We start from the raw sequence: 16,548 nt of genomic DNA on the forward strand, positions 1-16,548 counted from the left end.
CAGAATACTCGCGGTGCCCCATTTACCCAATTAGTTATTTTTATTGTAGAACAAATAAATAAATAATTAAAAAATACAAATATTCAAAAGATTAAGTTAAAAATAAATAAAAGGCGGGCTCTCTTCGCTCTCTTTTCTTCTTAGTTTCTAGGGTTCCATCAAGGAATTTCCTTTGCAACAGCCTCCCTATCCCTTATAGGCTGGAGTCTGGCACCACCACAAGGTTAGTTGTCACGCTCCGATCAGACGGGAGAGGGTGAGGCATGGTTTGTGGGTGCTTGTGGAGGTGACTTTAGACGGAACGCCAAACATACACATTGTGGGTGACGGGGAGTTTGGACCTGCGAAGACCAACATCGACGAGACCTATTTGAGGATGTCGTGGTTAGAGGTGGCTGGATCTATTTCTGGTCAGATTTGTGCGTGGAGGTTATGTTCAGAGGACCCTAGATCTAAGGGACCCGAGGTGTGGTCGAAGGAAGCTCAGCGGAGTGAGATGGGTTCATTGTTGCGAGATGCCAGATCGGGAAGAGAATGAAGTGCTCATTAGATTATCAGATGCGATGTTGATCATCGAAGGGAAATGGTTGAATGGTGGCTGCAGCAGATTCCCTCCTTCTATCACGGTGTTATCTCCATTTTTTCTTTGTTAATTTTTTATTTTGGTTGTAATAAAGGCAACATGTGCTCGCCCTTGTATTGCAATAATAGAGGTGGTTTCTCCACCTTTTAGTTTTGGTTGTGTCTCCCACGCCTGTAAGTTGTTTACGGACATCGTGGGTTGTTTGGTCCGGCTAGAGCTTCCTCTAGGCGGTGTTGTTGATGTCCTCTTTACGTGGCGGTCAACTGAGTTAATCCATCGACTGTTTGTGCCTTTAAATGAGCATTGATCATATTCTATGTTTCCGTGTCGAGCGAAACTTTTATCATTGAGTCTTGGTACCCATTTTCATCCTCGTGCTACGTTGCTTTCATTGGTGGATCAAGTCATTAGTTCATGGTGAATTTTCTTTGTAATTGAGATTACTCGTGTCTTGTGTAATTATTTCTTACACAATAAAATGATTTGCCTTAAAAAAAAAAAATAAATGAAAAGTAGTTTTAAATTTTCATACATTTTATGTAATAGATTATATTTAAAAGTATATATTATAGCATATTATACATAATATATTTAATTTAAAAATTGAATATAATTAAACGGGATGGATAATTAGAAATAGGGTCAGTTCTAACGGGTTAAAATTTTAACCTATTTACAATTTAGATCTGATTAAAGTGAATTTTTTATGTCCTGTTTAATACGAATTCCTACAAATAAATGAGGTAAAATTGTCGTATACAAAAACCCAGATACAAGAAGAAAATACAAACACCATATTTCCAAATGAAACTATATTAATACAATACCCGAATCACGCCAAACAAGAAAAGTAGAAAACCATCGATCCCCTGTTTACCGAAACTCCCAAAAGCAGAAAAGCAAACAACAAATACAACTGTCATTTCGGAACGCTGACACTTCTTTCTTTTCCTCCTCCTCTTTCGTATTTTCATGATTGGTAACGCAAGATCGCTCCATCAATTTCTTCTTCTTCTTATAATAATCTTTCACCAGTCAACTAATTTCGTTTACTTCTCCGGTACAGAGCCGTGCTAAGATCCAACTCCATATCGGCGGCTTGATGCATTTATGGGGATTTTCTCCTCTCTCTGCGCCTGCTTAGAATCCCTGAGGCCCTGCCGCACCGCCGACCAGGCCGCCGCCGCCGGCGACGCGGACGAAATCCTCGAGGCTTTCGACCTCTTCTTCGACCTCCACTCTCTGCAGATCGCCACCAATTTCTTCTCCGAGCTCAACAAACTCGGTCACGGAGGATTTGGTCCCGTTTACAAGGTGAGAATATCAATTTTCAGAGCTCAATATATGGTTTTGACAAAGAAATTTGATTTCCGAAAGTTCAATTCGGATGGCTTAAAGATTAATCATGATTTAGATTATCATTAAAATCTTGCAATTTTAGGGCCGCTTAGTTCGCTTCATATTTTTAATTTGAATTGATATGTAAAAAAATTTTACTGTAATAAAATTTTAAATTTAAATCGGTAAATATATGATTTTGACAAAGAAATTTGATTTCCGAAAGTTCAATTCTGATAGCTTAAAGATTAATCATGATTTAGATTATCATTAAAAATCTTGCAATTTTAGGGCCGTTTAGTTGGCTTTATATTTTCAATAATATAAATTCAATTAGATATAATTTTATGTAAAAAAAATTTTACTGTAATAAAATTTTAAATTTAAATCGGTAAAATAGTAATTGACATGAATTCTGCAATAATTGTTGAGCGTACAATAACGAAGCTGTTGTTTTCTGTCTGCTTAGTTTTTCCGGTGTATGTGGGCTGTTGGATGGTGAATGACGAAACTAGCCTTCTAAATAAGCTGGAATTACTAAAATGCTTTGTCTTTAGACTCTTCTTTTCTTGGTATTCAGTTTTGATTGGGTGCATTGGGGAACATTGTGCTAAATTGTAACCTTTTATATTTTTTAAGGAGTTTTGTCGGTTGAACCTTTGATTTTTGACGTATTAGGTTACCTTGATTTTACTAACTATTCCAGAGTACCCCAAACGATGAATGATGTTTAAATTTAGAAGGAAATCGATTGAGCTCATATAAATGTGTATGAGGGCATTTTCGTTAAAATTTTGCAACACTCTGCAACACCGTGATAAACTAGGATTTAGAAGGTAATATGTCAAAATAAATGTTTAGAGATAACATGTAAATAGTTAAAAAGTTTAGGGACAGTATATGCCAAAATACTTTTTTTTTTACAATGTTTTTGTTTTTTCATTTAATGTTAGGGTATGTGCAAAAATGCCCTTTTTGAGTTTTTTTTTTTATTTTTTTTTATAAAATGTTGTTTATCAATAATAAATCATGGTAAATTAATAATACACTTATTTATTAATGATTGGCCAATATCAGTTTATGATAAACCAATTGCAATCAATTATTTACCTGTTTATCGGTGGTAAACCATAGTATATTAGTGATTGACTCTTGAAAAAAAAAAAAGAAAAGAGGTTAGGTCATTGCCTTAAAAAAAAAATCAGCCATTTAATTTAAAAGGGTGGCCAAAACAGGCGTCCACTAAATTTCCGTTTTATTTTGAGGAGGCATGCCCACATTCAATTAAGATGCAAAAAATGGAATCCAAAGTGGTTCAAGCTTAGGTTCTGTAGTTGAATGCGTCGTGAGAAGGAACAAATAAAGTAAGAAAGATAGTTCTATATTTATTTATTTTTTTTGGCGCCTAATATTGACCAGGACGGGGAAAAACTAGGCATCCCGCCTTGGTGGTGCGATCCACTCCTTATTACAAGCCAAGGAGAGATTGGGGTCACGTCCTCAGATGAGAGCGAAATAGGCGGCCCCACTCCTTCATTTGTAGTATCTTTTGATGAAGAATCCCTCTCTGGCAAGCAACTCTCCCTCTTGAATTTAACTAGAGCAGCAGGTTCGCGATTTCCAAGTTCTCCTTATTAGAAGTCAAAGCCCTAGAGCACGGAACTAGAAATCCTAGAAGTTTAGGCAACGACGCTATGAGTCTTCTCTTCAAGCCGAACAGCTAAAGCTAGCTACCCGAGAACAATTGCCTGAGTGAGCTACTAGTTTTGTCTCTTGTCTTAAAGCCCAAGGCAAATGCCGAAGGCGATTGAGGATCAAGCCTTCCGACGTCTGCCCAATCTCCAGCTGCCCCTCGACCTGCCAATTAAAGACAAAACCTTAAAAGCAACTAATGCCAGTCACGTGGGTAAGACAATGTATAGTCATTATATTGACTTGTTCATATCACATGATCTTTTAGGATCCTGATGGATAGCTTGTGGAACTTGGTTTCCATGGTCGTTTCATGTATTATTAAAATGGCTTAAAAGAAAATGCTGACTAGGTTCAGTTCCACGTGTTTATTTATTTCTTTGGATTCAGACCTTGGGTAAAATTTGAAACTTGAATTTGGCCGGAGTTTGGACCAAGCCAAGTTTGTTGATAGCAATGGATAAAGATCTAGAGTTCCAAAATTGTTAGCTTGTTTGGTTGAATTATAAAATTCCTATTTGCTTTTGCTTATTAGTGCATTAGCCAACTTGTAGTTTTGGTGTATTCTGATTTCAGTCAATTTTGTATTAACGACATTTAAGAAAATGTCAACCTTGAACTTCGATAGGAGTAAGAACTACTAAATATATATATATATATATATGTATATATATATGTGTGTGTATGTATGTATATATTTTTAAAGTGAGAACTATTACGTTATGTTAAATAATTTCTGTTGAAATTATGGGAAGCTTATATGCTTCTTATGCATAATTTGTATATGTGCTAAAATACTTTCGTTTCCCTTTTCAACTACAATCACATTGTTGAAATAAGCAATGTCATGGATAACTTCTTTGTTTAAATATGATTAAAAGTGCTAAGCTAAGATGATTATTATTGTTATTATTATTATTATTATTATTATTATTGTTATTGTTTTTGTTATTGTTATTATTGTCATTGTCATTGTTATTGTTATTGGCCGATTTCCACACTTTTTACAATGTTGTTGGGCTTTAAACTGCATCCTTGCTAAACATGATCAAGTGCTGATAAGTATAATTGTGGTCTGGGGTCTGCATGTAGATAGGTGAAAGAAGTTATATTCAGATCAATCATTATCTCCAAATAAATGGCTGCATTATAACTTTATGGTTGGAACTGATCAAGTTCACCAAAACCACCTCAATTTGAAGAAAACTTCCCTTTTATATTGACAATAGCATAGTGGTTATATTCTGATAAGATGGCTAGAGTTATGTGAAAAAATATTGTAATTTCACTACTTTGAACCATTTGGATGGAAAGAAATGGCAGAATTTTCGAGGAGTGGGAGATGGAGACAACAGATCTTTTCCAAAAAGCAAAGTTATTTGCTTCTTTATAGGCTTCGACAGATAAATTGCCCGTTGGTTTATAGGTTTCAGGAGAAAGTTTGAATAGAAATTCAAATTTGTTTAAATATGTATGAGAGAGAACATTGTAACAAAAAAATGTTTGAATCAAAATTAGGGGAAAGTCTATAAAAGCTTTCCTTTTTCTTTGATTATTCTGAACTTGAAAGATGTGTCAGGGGGTCTTACTATACGAATTTGGTGGTTTTAGTCAGTTGTATTTTGTCTTTTGAATTTACCTTCTCTTTTGAGGACATCTTCTCCTCTTTCCTAATAAGAAAGTATGCCAACAATGGTAATGATAAATTAAAAGCACCCATAGGAAGTACCAACGGTTTCTCAGAGGGAAGGAAAGTATTTTACTCTATATTCCTAGCTTTTCTTCTTTTTCAATTTAAATGGGCTGTGTTTCCTTACTTCTTCTTCTTCTTCTTCTTCTTCTTTTTCGTCTTCTTCTCTCTCTCTCTCTCTCTCTCTCTCTTTTTGTTTTGGCTTTTTTTAAATCCATGTGTTGTGCATATGTGTAAGTGGTTGCTTTCATATTGCATTGATGTTTAGGTGAGTGGCTTTTTGTTTCTTGAGCATCTTTCCTTTGATCAGAAACAAATACTTCTTTTTGGTGCAATTGACTAATAATGAAGACAAAAATTCTCTATTTGTTCTTTCGTTGTGTTTGTTCTCAAGATAATGCCAACTTGTTTTAGGGGTTGATGCCAAATGGTCAAGAAGTAGCTGTGAAAAAGCTATCCCTAAATTCAAGACAGGGAGTAAGAGAATTCACCAATGAGGTGAAACTTTTACTGAGAAGTCAGCACAAGAACCTGGTAATGTTATTGGGATGTTGCGTGGAAGGAGAGGAGAAGATGCTTGTTTATGAATATTTGCCGAATAAAAGCCTTGATTACTTTCTTTTTGGTAAGCTACTTTCATACTAGGAGTTTATACATGTTGACGTATAGACTGCCAATGAATTAAAATGTTTTTCTTAGACTTTTTGTTCAACTTTAGAGGGTTTTCGTTTACGTGGCTACATGCTTCCTTAAGGTAGTTAATTGGTGTAAGTGGTAAAAATTTTCAGTTAAAGAGAAGTCCACATCCTTGGATTGGGCAACACGGTTTCGGATTGTTATGGGTGTAGCTAGAGGTCTTCTCTATCTACATGAAGAGGCTCCAGAGAGGATCATCCATAGAGACATTAAAGCAAGTAACATATTGTTGGATGAAAAGCTCAATCCAAAAATCTCAGACTTCGGCTTGGCAAGACTTTTTCCGGGTGATGACACCCATGTAAATACATTTAGGATTTCTGGTACTCAGTAAGTAGATTCTTCAGCTTACATCTTTTTGTCTTCTTTTATACAGTCGAACGTTTTTGTGAATACGCAGTAATTTCATAGATAACCAGAAGAGATTTAACTTTTTCTCTCTCTCTCTCTATATCTCTCTCTTTACACGCAGTGGTTATATGGCCCCTGAATACGCAATGCGTGGATATTTATCCGTGAAGACGGATGTTTTCAGTTATGGGGTATTGGTTTTAGAGATTGTTAGTGGAAGAAAGAATCATGATAAGCAACTATCTGGAGAAAAGGCAGATCTATTGAGCTATGTAAGTTACTGCTTTGAGATGTACCGGTGCAACTTTTGAAATTAACGTTTGATTGTGACAACATGTTTGATGCTTGTTTTCGTTTTAATTGGTCGCCACATGAACTGTTGGAAGAGAAATCACCAATTATTTGAGAAGATGAACCTGACCATTACAACGGCTTTCAATAAAGGGTAGCAGTAACTGTTAATTGTTATAAATCACATTGAATGGATAATTGCCACATAATGCAATATTGTTTTTCTGTTTCATCGTTCTTTTTTTTTTTAAATAAAAAAATATGTTATTGTTATTATTATTATAATTTATTTTTTTTAAGTACATTAGTAGCTAGCATTGTGCCATTTGAACCATTGTTTCCTCAACTACACCGTACAATCGTTCAATTTTAGATAGTTCGAGTAATTTGGTTCTGCAACTGCAAGCACTTTATTATTCCCTTTCGGTTACATTTATGTTTTCCTCCTATTTTGCGTTTACTCTAAGCTCTCTCTCTCTCTCTCTCTCTCTCTCAGTCCGCTATCATTGTTTGTCATCCGTTTAAATTACAAAAGTGGGCTATGCAAATGCATTTCCTTACACTTAATTTCCTTCTCACTGCCGCAGACATGGACGCTATATCAAGCAGGGAAATCATTGGAATTGCTTGACCCGAGCCTTACCAAATGCAATCGCGACGAGGCAGCAATGTGCATTCAACTAGGATTGTTATGTTGTCAGGCGAACACTGCAGATAGGCCTGACATGAACTCTGTTCATCTTATGCTCTCAAGCGACTCGTTTACTTTGCCGAGACCAAGTAAACCCGGAATTCAAGGCCGCGTAGGACGATGGACAACTACCACTTCATCGGCTTTGACCAATACTAATGCTAGTAGTGGATATAGTGGTGGTACAAAGGCTTCAGCTAGTGGTAGCTTAGTCGTTGAGGAATATTCGAGAAACTCCATTTCTGTTTCTTCCATTGATGAAGGTAGATGAATTCCAGGTACAGCTTGTAAGTCTGCTTAGCTCATTTTGTAGTATTGTATTCTGTAAATCATTTTTTTAGCACGTGAAATCTTCAGGTTATATAGAGCAAATTTATTCAATTCGTTTCTTCCGTTGAAATTGTTACCCGTCCTGGTAATAAGATGAGCCGCGATTTTTTTTTTTCTTTTTTGGTGTTTTACAGGACGAGACGGTAAATCTTCATAAAATGTTAAAATGCTGTACACAAATATATGTTAGTGTAATTATTTCGTTTTTTTATTTATTGTCAACATCTCATTAACAAAAATACAGGAAGAACCAGCTTTTTGGGTCTTTCTCAACTTTCAAAGTTTCATCAATTGGTTCCATGGTGAGATTTTTTATAAATATTTTGAGGTCAACCTTGATTTGAGCAAAATCTATTATAAATCACTTGATCTATGCGCGAAAGACAAAACCCACCTGAATAAATTTGTTCAATAAACTGTGAAAAATGAGCCACAACATTGTTAGGGTTTCTATCACTATGCCCCCCCTTAAATTTCTTTTCGTGCTTGTCCATCTAAACTTGTTAAACTATTGCAGTGTGACCAAAGTAATTACTCCTTTTAAATTTGTGATAGAAATATCTATGTATGCCTCGTATTTGCAGCACTTTTCTCGTATAACTTTTCATGTTCTGATAGAAATATCTATGTATGCCTCATATTTTGAGGCTCCATTCATTTCACTAATTCAAGTTTTATTTCAGTAAAAAATTCTTAGAAACAGTTACATTTAAATTTTTTTGTTACAGTAAAAAATTTTAACATAAAATCACGTCTCAACTCGAATTAAAAATTTAAATCAGCGAACTAAACAGACTCTAAATTTTAAGCCGTCAAAGATAGGTAAACGTCCAATTCAATATCATTTCCCTGTTAATATTCCAAAACTTTCTTATTTGAAAATCAACGTATCACTTTTAAAAGGGTTAATTTTAGTAATGTTGGCTTTACACCAATGCATGGATCATAATTCCTGGATTGAATTTTATAATGAAAAAGAAAAGTTCTTATACAAAAATGTCACATCAATACCTTTGGAATATGAAAATCCCCGTGATGGTGTCATAACAGCATATGCCGATAGTAGCTTCCTGAAAATATCATACCAACATGTTGACAAGTATGTGACCAATTGTATCCTACACAGTTTTTTCATGGCAACACAGCGGGGCCACGACGACATAAGCAACATAGGGGCACAAGGGGCGACAGACCTCCAGCGGTGGTCGGGAGATGACAATAGGCGAAGGGACGACCAATGGGAGAAGAGAGGGAAAAAGAGAAAGAAAGAGAGAACATTAAGTATGGGTGTTCACAGAATTCGTCAATCTGATTGATCCGTAAAATTCAATCCAATCCGATATTTTGTATTAGATTGAAAAAGGTTTTAGATCGGATACGGATTGAGATTTTTATAATCTGAAGGTTTTGAATCAAATTACGGATTGAGCATTTTCTAATTTGTGAAATCCGTGAATCTGAAATCGCATATATATATATATATAATTTTTATAATTATATATATAATTTTTTATAAGTTAATTATTTTTAATTGAGTTGTAACTATCTAACCATCTATATTTTTTGTGTGTGTTTGAAATAACAATTTAGACTCGGGTTGAACAACTTTATGTTATAGTTATGTTATATATGTTTATTTGTGTTTATTTTGTATGGATATTTATTAATTTATATTTTTAAAGGTTAGAATCTGTGAGTCCAATCCGTAAAATTTAATAAATTTTGAATTGAATTGGATCCAATCTAAAAAGGTTTTAGATTAAACACGGATCGAAATTTTCTTAATCTACAGTTTTAAATTAGATTGCGGATTAACTCCTAATCCGTGGTCCGTCAACACCCCTAACATTAAGAAAAAAAAACTTGGAACATTTTTGTTCATACAATTCTACTACGGGAAATTTCAGCAAAAAAAAAAAAAAAAAAATGTATTACTGGGAGAAAAAAATGGCATTCCTTGCAATGGCGTTTTGAGAGTGACAAAAGGCAAGTCATGGGTTTGAAGCGTAGCACTTGCTACAAATTCCTACTTTTCACAACGCTTTTGTTTGTAACACATTTAAGTGTAACCCTAACCTTTTGTTTGTTTAAAAAAAAAAAAAAAAAAAAAAAAAAAAAAAAAAAAAAAAAGCCAAAAGGCCCCTTTCATCATTTTTTGTTTTTTTGTTTTGTTTTTTTTTTTTGACGATTCCGCTTTCATCAAGTTATGAACGGAAATTGGTGGCCAATGGATTAAAAAAAAAAAGAAACAAAGTTAAAAAACCAACGTTCAGTGGGTCCCGCTAAGTTGTCATTACACGCATGACTTCCTACCAACATTTTGGACCCATATGCCTGACTTAGTAGTGAGTGATTTGGAGTCAACGCTCAAATAATAATTTAAGCAAACACACAAACCAGTCACATTCAATATCACTCTTTTCCCAAGAGACATGGAATCTCTCTCCTATTCAGTGAGACAGTGATTGGGGATGAAAAAACTGACTCTCTTTTCAGTCTTATTACATTGTAGATCCTTGAAGTTTTTATCGTTTTTCCCGTTTCTTCTGGGCTCAAAAGAAAGAAGCAAAAGAGAACAGAAATGAGACCCAACTGGGAGCTAAAGAAGTGCTGCAACCATGAACAAGTCGCCTTCCTCATCACAGTCTCTGTCTGCACTGTCGTTATACTCGCGGTAATAAACAAAACAAACTCCTCTTTTTCTATTATATATGGGTTTTCTCCACTGTAATCTCCGATTTGATTCTGGGAAAAGAAGTTTATCAAAAGTTTTGCTCTTTATTAGGTTATATGCTTTTAGCATTGGTTTGATCTGGGTCGAGTTTTGTTTTTCCGATTAGTGGTGGAGTTTGATGATAGTGGTTGTAATTTGTTTAATTCTATTGTATAAAGGGGCAGTCTTTTTACTTGCATTCTCTTCCTTTTTCTTGCGAAGAATTTTCGAATTTTTTTTTTTAATTTAACTGGGCTCTTTTTTATTGCCTACTATGACTTGTTTAGTTCATTCCAAGTTTGTAGATAGTCGTTGCATTCTTATGTGTTTCAGTTGAGAAAGGATCGAAATTTACTGGTTTGATAATGTAGATAGTCGTTGGTCTGTGAAGCTTCAGGACCTATTTGAAAGTGGATGATATTTTATCTTTCATTTTTGACGATTTTGACTCTTATAAGCATGCAATGTATTGTCAAATGTCAATTCCAATTATATTTTTGCAGCTGTGGCGGACAATACTCCTGAGGCCATTCAAACTCGTCACAGTTTTTCTTCATGAAGCAAGCCATGCTATTGCTTGTAAACTGACATGTGGTAAAGTAAGAATCTTTTTCTTCTCTTTTTTTTTTTTTTTTTTTTTTTTTTTTTTTTTTTTCATTTGATGAAAACAAGTTATTTGATATAGAAGAATCTTTTTCTTCTCCTTTTTTTTTTTCGTGATCTTTTACAGTTGATGAAAACAAGTTATTTGATATAGAAATAACTATCTTTCATAAGGATTAGCAAAATTCTAATATGCAATGACATGGAACATAGGATTTTCTTTAATTTTTAATTTTTTTTCCTTTGTGGCTAATGTTGGGAAAATGTGAAAATTCCCTCAGATGTACTAAATTATCCACATGAAATGCTCAATTGACAAGTCACGTTGCAAAATTGTACTCTGCTATATATCCAGATTAACTCATTTTCTTGTTTTGCGTTTGAAACTTCTAATTTCCCATTTGTTTTTCTTAATTGTTTAGTGCTTGTAAAAACTGACATTTATGGATGCATCAGTTTTTGAGGATACACTAAAAGATGTTGAGCATCATTTAAGTTATGAAATATAGTTGGCTTCTTACGTATTCCAATCTTGTTAGTGCAAAGTTGAAACTTTAGAAGAACATCACAGGATGCTGATATGATGGCCTCCTCTTATATTGACACTTCAAGGGCTCAACGACCCTTTATGGGATTAAGTTTTGCCAAAAAAAAAAAAAAAAAAAAAGGATACAATAAGGGATGGAAAATTAGTGTATGATAGTTTTTAGCTCTACAGTTGATAAGGTTACTATCAGCATGCCACAAATCTTGTTGAATAGCAAAGGTGGATTTATTTAATTTTTGTTTTATGACCTTCCTTAGTGTGGGGATTGTATGAAATGGACGAATTATCATATGATTCGAAAATTTATCTACCTGCAATGAGGGTTTCTTCTCTCATATAGACTTCCTTCATAAACAGCTAATGAATTTGATTCAGGTACTGATGACTGATCCACAATATTATGCAGGTCGAAGGAATTCAGGTTCATGCAGATGAAGGTGGGACAACGCAAACACGCGGTGGCGTATACTGGTTGATTTTGCCAGCTGGATGTATATTCTTTCATCTATAACCATTTTTCTGTCCTTTTATGCATTTATTGCTCTTGTTTAATAGGAAAGTCAGTCTATGCTTTGATTGGCATCCTATAATCAGGATCTAGCATTTATGCTTTAAGCTCTTTAATAGAGCTATCATTCGATGAATTTATAAAATCTTAGATCTGCCATTTATCTAATTGTCATATTTTCTTGTTCAGATCTTGGTTCATCTTTCTGGGGCATGCTTTTGATACTTGCATCCACAAATCTCCTTACTGCAAGAATTGCTGCTGGATGTTTTCTTGCTGCTCTAGTTATTGTACTTTTTGTAGCTAAGAATGTAAGCTCTTATGAAATTTCCTTTACCATGTTTTGATCAATTTATGAAGCATTTGGATGTGCGACACTTCCTCTTTCACCTCAGAAAACCTGCCCCTTAGGATTACTACTGCTTAGCTTTCGGTTCATCTCTTATGCCACAGAAATGTTTCATTCATATAAATGAATGTGAAAGAGTTTCTTACCCAAAATAATTTGGAAACACTTGAAAATAATGCAGTATCTTGTTTTAGTATTTTATAACTGACATGAGTTTTTCTTATCCTTAAGAAAAGCATCGGCACGTTGTCTGAAGTAAAGCAGTCCATACTGGCCCTTTTATTCTTGAGATCATTGTTTTTGTTCACTTTTCTCAGTTTGTTAGCCATAGTATCCTTACACTGTTATGTTTGTACTGTTTTCTTTTCTTTTCTTTTCATTTCTTTTTGCTGAATAATTTGCATTCAGTGGACGCTTCGAGGACTTTGTATAGGTATGTATTTCATATGTGAGTGAATCCATTTTTCTCCGGCCTGCAAAGGATTCGACTTCAGATGTGGTTTTTTTTCATTTCCAATTGAGCTACCAGGATTTATTTTTTTTCTCGGTGCGGTTTGGATTCTGCAAGAAACAACAAAAGTTCGTATACTTCGGTACATCATTCTATTCATTGGTAAATCCGACTAATTCTTGCCGTTCGTCTGAAAAACCATCATCTGCTTATCTATTTATTTATTTCTTTTTGTTAATCTATATATCTGAGGCAATGAAAGAATATCGCTTACCTTATGTTTCCACTTTGCAGGTGTAATGAACAGCTTGTTTTCAGTTTATGGTGTGGATTTAAGAAAACCCCACTTAAATTTGGTGTCAAATCTTCTTTCTCTCACTAAATGGAAACCTTATACGTTCATAATGATGCAGATATCTACGACGACCTTATCTCCCGTAGAGTTCACTCGAGTGACGCTGAAAAATTTGCTGAAGTTTGTCCTTGCCCTTGTAATGGTGTGGGATGGGGAGTCATTTGGTGGGTATATTACCATTGAGTTTGCTTTATTTTATTCTTTATTACTTCCTTTCACACATTGTTGAAGCAACATTTCTTTAGGATTGACAATTGACATAACTCATTTCTACACCATGAAATTCACTCAATTAATGCAGGGGGTTGATATCTTTCTTATTTCTTTGTGGGGCGATGTATCTTGGTCTTGTGATATTGTCTTGAGGTAATTCTGCTCTATAGTTGTTCCTCTTTGTTTTTGCAAGGTAAATATTTTTGGTCTCTTCTTCAGAACTTGCTCAAATACGTATCTTTCTCCAAAAGCTGCGACATCGTGGTAACAAGTTTTACACACACACACACACACACACACATATATATATATATATGCAACACTTGCTTATAAGATGCTATAGCTATTAGAGGGCACTTTAAAGTTAAAATCTTTCCATTATGTCTATAACATCTCATGCTGGTGTTACAGAACGGTCCTATTATCATGGCTGCTAGAATGGTAATAGATCTGTAAACAACAACACAACAACAACAACAAACCTTAATCCTAACTTAATTGGGGTCGGCTATATGGATTTCACTTTTTCACGCAGTTCTGTTCGAAATTAGACAGTAATAGATCTGTAAACAATTAAAAAAAAAAAAAAGCCATGGGAAAGTGATAAAATAATATTAACAATATTCTGTTCTTTTATAGAAGAAAGATTATCCAACAGTACGAAAACTTTTAGGCCAATTAGATGTCCACAATTAATTATCAAGAAATCACCAGCTTGGTTATAAGTTTGCTTGAACATAATCTATGAGCAAAATAATCAAAAGAACTAGAAATAACAAGCACGCAGGAATTTATTATTTTATGTTGCTAAAATCCCAAAGGAAAGAACACAGGAGCTAGCTGGTAAATTCAGTTTTTCACATCTGGCTTCTGCTGTTCTTATCTATTGCTTATTTCTTCATACTCAATTAACATTATCCTCCTCTACTCACAGTGAATAAAGGAATAAACAAAATGCAGAAAATAAGTACAGAAAAGAAAAAATGTCAAAAATAATCTTAATAAAAATGCCTAGAAGCAGAATGATTCCCCTAACAAAAATAGTGCATGCATTCAGTAAACAACTGGTGGTATTTTTGTATTGAAGTCATTTTTGACAGAAAGAGCACTATGAATCCAATGCGGCCCTCATAATTTCAATAGTCTTTTTATTCGCTGAAATAGCTACATTTAATGGTATCCTGCATTTTATGATTAAAAGTCCTCTTTGATCTGAAATCATGTGCCAATTTATTTCATGCACCCCTTCCCTGATCTCTTTCTACTTCCAAGCAGGTTTTTGATTTATAGTTTGAAGAGTTGCTGAGAAGCCGAGTCGAACTTGTCTCGCTTTTATGCAGGGTGTAGGGTGCTGCCATGTTGATTCTTTTCCGTGGATTTCTGATCAAGTTAACTCCAATACTTCTTCTTCTTCTTTTTTTTCACCCATTTATCTGATTTATTGTACACTTAGAAAAATCAGTCCAGTAAATTTTTATCCTGTAAAAACTATTCTTGATCTTGAAAGGTCTTGTTTATTTCACTGATTCGAATTTTCAATTTTAATTTTGCTATAGTTAAAAGCTATCTCAAAAAATCACATCTGATTTTTTTTTGTTGCAGTTAAAAGCTCTCATATAAAGTCACATATCAGCTCAAATTAAAAACTCAAATCAACGAACTGAATGAGGCCTAACGAGGCCTTAAAGTTCACACTTAACAAATTTGTTCTAACAGGATCCAAATTTGTGCCATTTAAAGTTGCTGCCTTAATCATTATTTTCATATGAGTTTGGTGCAAAATAAGATTCAAGTCCTATTGCAGGAGGCCTTTGTAAAAATAATCTAATAAAAAAGCTTTATTCATAAAATGACAATTCAAAAATTTTTATTTGCAAAATGACTTTCTGAGAAGAAAGAAAAACGAAAAAAAAGCAAATTTTTTTGATTTCTTCACATTTATTCTCCCGAAGAAGCCATTCTTCCCATTCTTCGGAAACACTTCGCCATCTCCGCATCTCTGCCAGAAATTCCTCTGCCTTTCTTCCTCTCTCTCGCTCCTTCTCTCTCTAGCCGCTGATTCTCAGCGTCGTAGGCTCCGATTCCAGCTTCCGCTGCCTTCGATTGTCGTTGTTGCCGCCGCGGATTGTCGTCGTCGCCGCCTAGTTGCCAACAAACCCAAGATCTCTCCCCTCACCATCAACGCCTCCTCATTTTCGGTCAGTTTATCTCCCTCTCTTTTCCTTTCTCACCGTGGAATTAAGAATTTATTCAAATAAAATAAATAAAATTAAAATTAAAAAGTCATTTTTCTAATTTTACTTTTTTACTCGGTTATTTTAGCCAAATTCTCATTGCAGGGTCAATTTTCTTCCTCACTGCTGATCTTAAACGATTAAAATAAGGTGTTTTCGCTATGATAAACTTGGATTCTGTCTGATGCTAGTTTTTGCCCTTCTAATTACCGATGTCAATGATGTGATTAGCTACTCAGATGTACCATTCCGAGTTTATTGAGAATTCAGATACTTTCTCATTACAGCTTTCTTTCTTTTCTATCTAAAACTTAATATGGTATAAGAGTGTCCAAAAAATACAGACGACAATGCTTTTCCACAACACCTTAGCTATGTCGTTGGATTCGAAACCGACGGAGTTGGAAAGAGCAAAGAAAAACCAGACTCTAGAAGGCCGTCTAGTCTTTAGATAAGATTCTTTGCTACTGAGCAATGCAAGAAAAGATGATAAAATAGAGTCCCAACCATATGTAACCCAATACTTGCTTCTAATGACTGTGCTGCCCACAAAGAGTGTTGTTAAAGGCGCGTTTGGAACTCGTTCTAAAATAATTTTGATTTTTTGTATGAAAATGAAAATGAAAACGTTTTTAATCTCAGACAGAAATCATTTTTAAAAATGCGTTTGGTAGTTTTATCAAGAGATTATTTTCAGTGTAAAAAAATTCATTAATGTCTTTCTTTCTCTCTCTCTGCTCAAGAGAACATAAAATGAAAATAAAAAATGAAAAACGACTAAAAGTCATTTTTTATTTCTCTCTTATTTTACACTAAACCAAAAAATCATTTTCATTTTCGTTTTTTATTTTTATTGCGTCAAACGTCGTTTTAAAAACATTTTCATTTTTTTTTCTCAAAAAATATAAAAAAT

The 16,548-nt window shown here is 34.4% G+C and overlaps 2 protein-coding genes across 4 annotated transcripts; both read left to right on the top strand.

Moving 5' to 3' along the window:
- Positions 1-1,424: 1,424 nt before the first annotated feature.
- Positions 1,425-9,060, top strand: LOC21402862 (cysteine-rich receptor-like protein kinase 10). Of its 3 annotated transcripts, none has more exons than XM_024164505.1 (7): positions 1,425-1,562; positions 1,650-1,897; positions 5,718-5,928; positions 6,092-6,329; positions 6,472-6,622; positions 7,229-7,610; positions 8,789-9,060. In XM_024164505.1, exons 2-6 carry the CDS (start codon positions 1,694-1,696, stop codon positions 7,601-7,603), a joined length of 1,179 nt encoding a protein of 392 aa, XP_024020273.1. In that variant the 5' UTR covers positions 1,425-1,562; positions 1,650-1,693; the 3' UTR covers positions 7,604-7,610; positions 8,789-9,060. The 3 variants fall into 3 exon arrangements, with proteins under 3 accessions (XP_024020273.1, XP_024020274.1, XP_024020272.1); XM_024164506.1 differs by lacking the exon at positions 8,789-9,060 and adding an exon at positions 7,907-7,924; XM_024164504.1 differs by lacking the exon at positions 8,789-9,060 and having other exon boundaries at positions 7,229-7,785.
- A 1,035-nt stretch (positions 9,061-10,095) lies between these two features.
- LOC21402863 lies at positions 10,096-14,823 on the top strand. Its single transcript, XM_024164523.1, has 10 exons — positions 10,096-10,336; positions 10,879-10,974; positions 11,932-12,016; positions 12,223-12,344; positions 12,791-12,815; positions 12,912-12,995; positions 13,128-13,157; positions 13,247-13,352; positions 13,490-13,554; positions 14,677-14,823. The coding sequence occupies exons 1-9, from the start codon at positions 10,244-10,246 to the stop codon at positions 13,551-13,553; spliced, it is 705 nt and encodes a 234-aa protein (XP_024020291.1). The 5' UTR covers positions 10,096-10,243; the 3' UTR covers position 13,554; positions 14,677-14,823.
- Positions 14,824-16,548: the final 1,725 nt, after the last annotated feature.

Source organism: Morus notabilis, unplaced genomic scaffold (genome assembly GCF_000414095.1).
Source record: "Morus notabilis unplaced genomic scaffold, ASM41409v2 Scaffold2035, whole genome shotgun sequence".
Lineage (NCBI taxonomy): Eukaryota > Viridiplantae > Streptophyta > Magnoliopsida > Rosales > Moraceae > Morus > Morus notabilis.

Coding starts and splice junctions, on each gene's coding strand:
- LOC21402862 (XM_024164505.1), top strand. CDS start 1,694: ATGGGGATTTTCTCCTCTCTCTGCGCCTGCTTAGAATCCCTGAGGCCC. Junction 1,898..5,717: donor GATTTGGTCCCGTTTACAAG/GTGAGAATATCA, acceptor AACTTGTTTTAG/GGGTTGATGCCAAATGGTCA. Junction 5,929..6,091: donor CCTTGATTACTTTCTTTTTG/GTAAGCTACTTT, acceptor AAAAATTTTCAG/TTAAAGAGAAGTCCACATCC.
- LOC21402863 (XM_024164523.1), top strand. CDS start 10,244: ATGAGACCCAACTGGGAGCTAAAGAAGTGCTGCAACCATGAACAAGTC. Junction 10,975..11,931: donor GTAAACTGACATGTGGTAAA/GTAAGAATCTTT, acceptor AATATTATGCAG/GTCGAAGGAATTCAGGTTCA. Junction 12,017..12,222: donor GTTGATTTTGCCAGCTGGAT/GTATATTCTTTC, acceptor TTTCTTGTTCAG/ATCTTGGTTCATCTTTCTGG.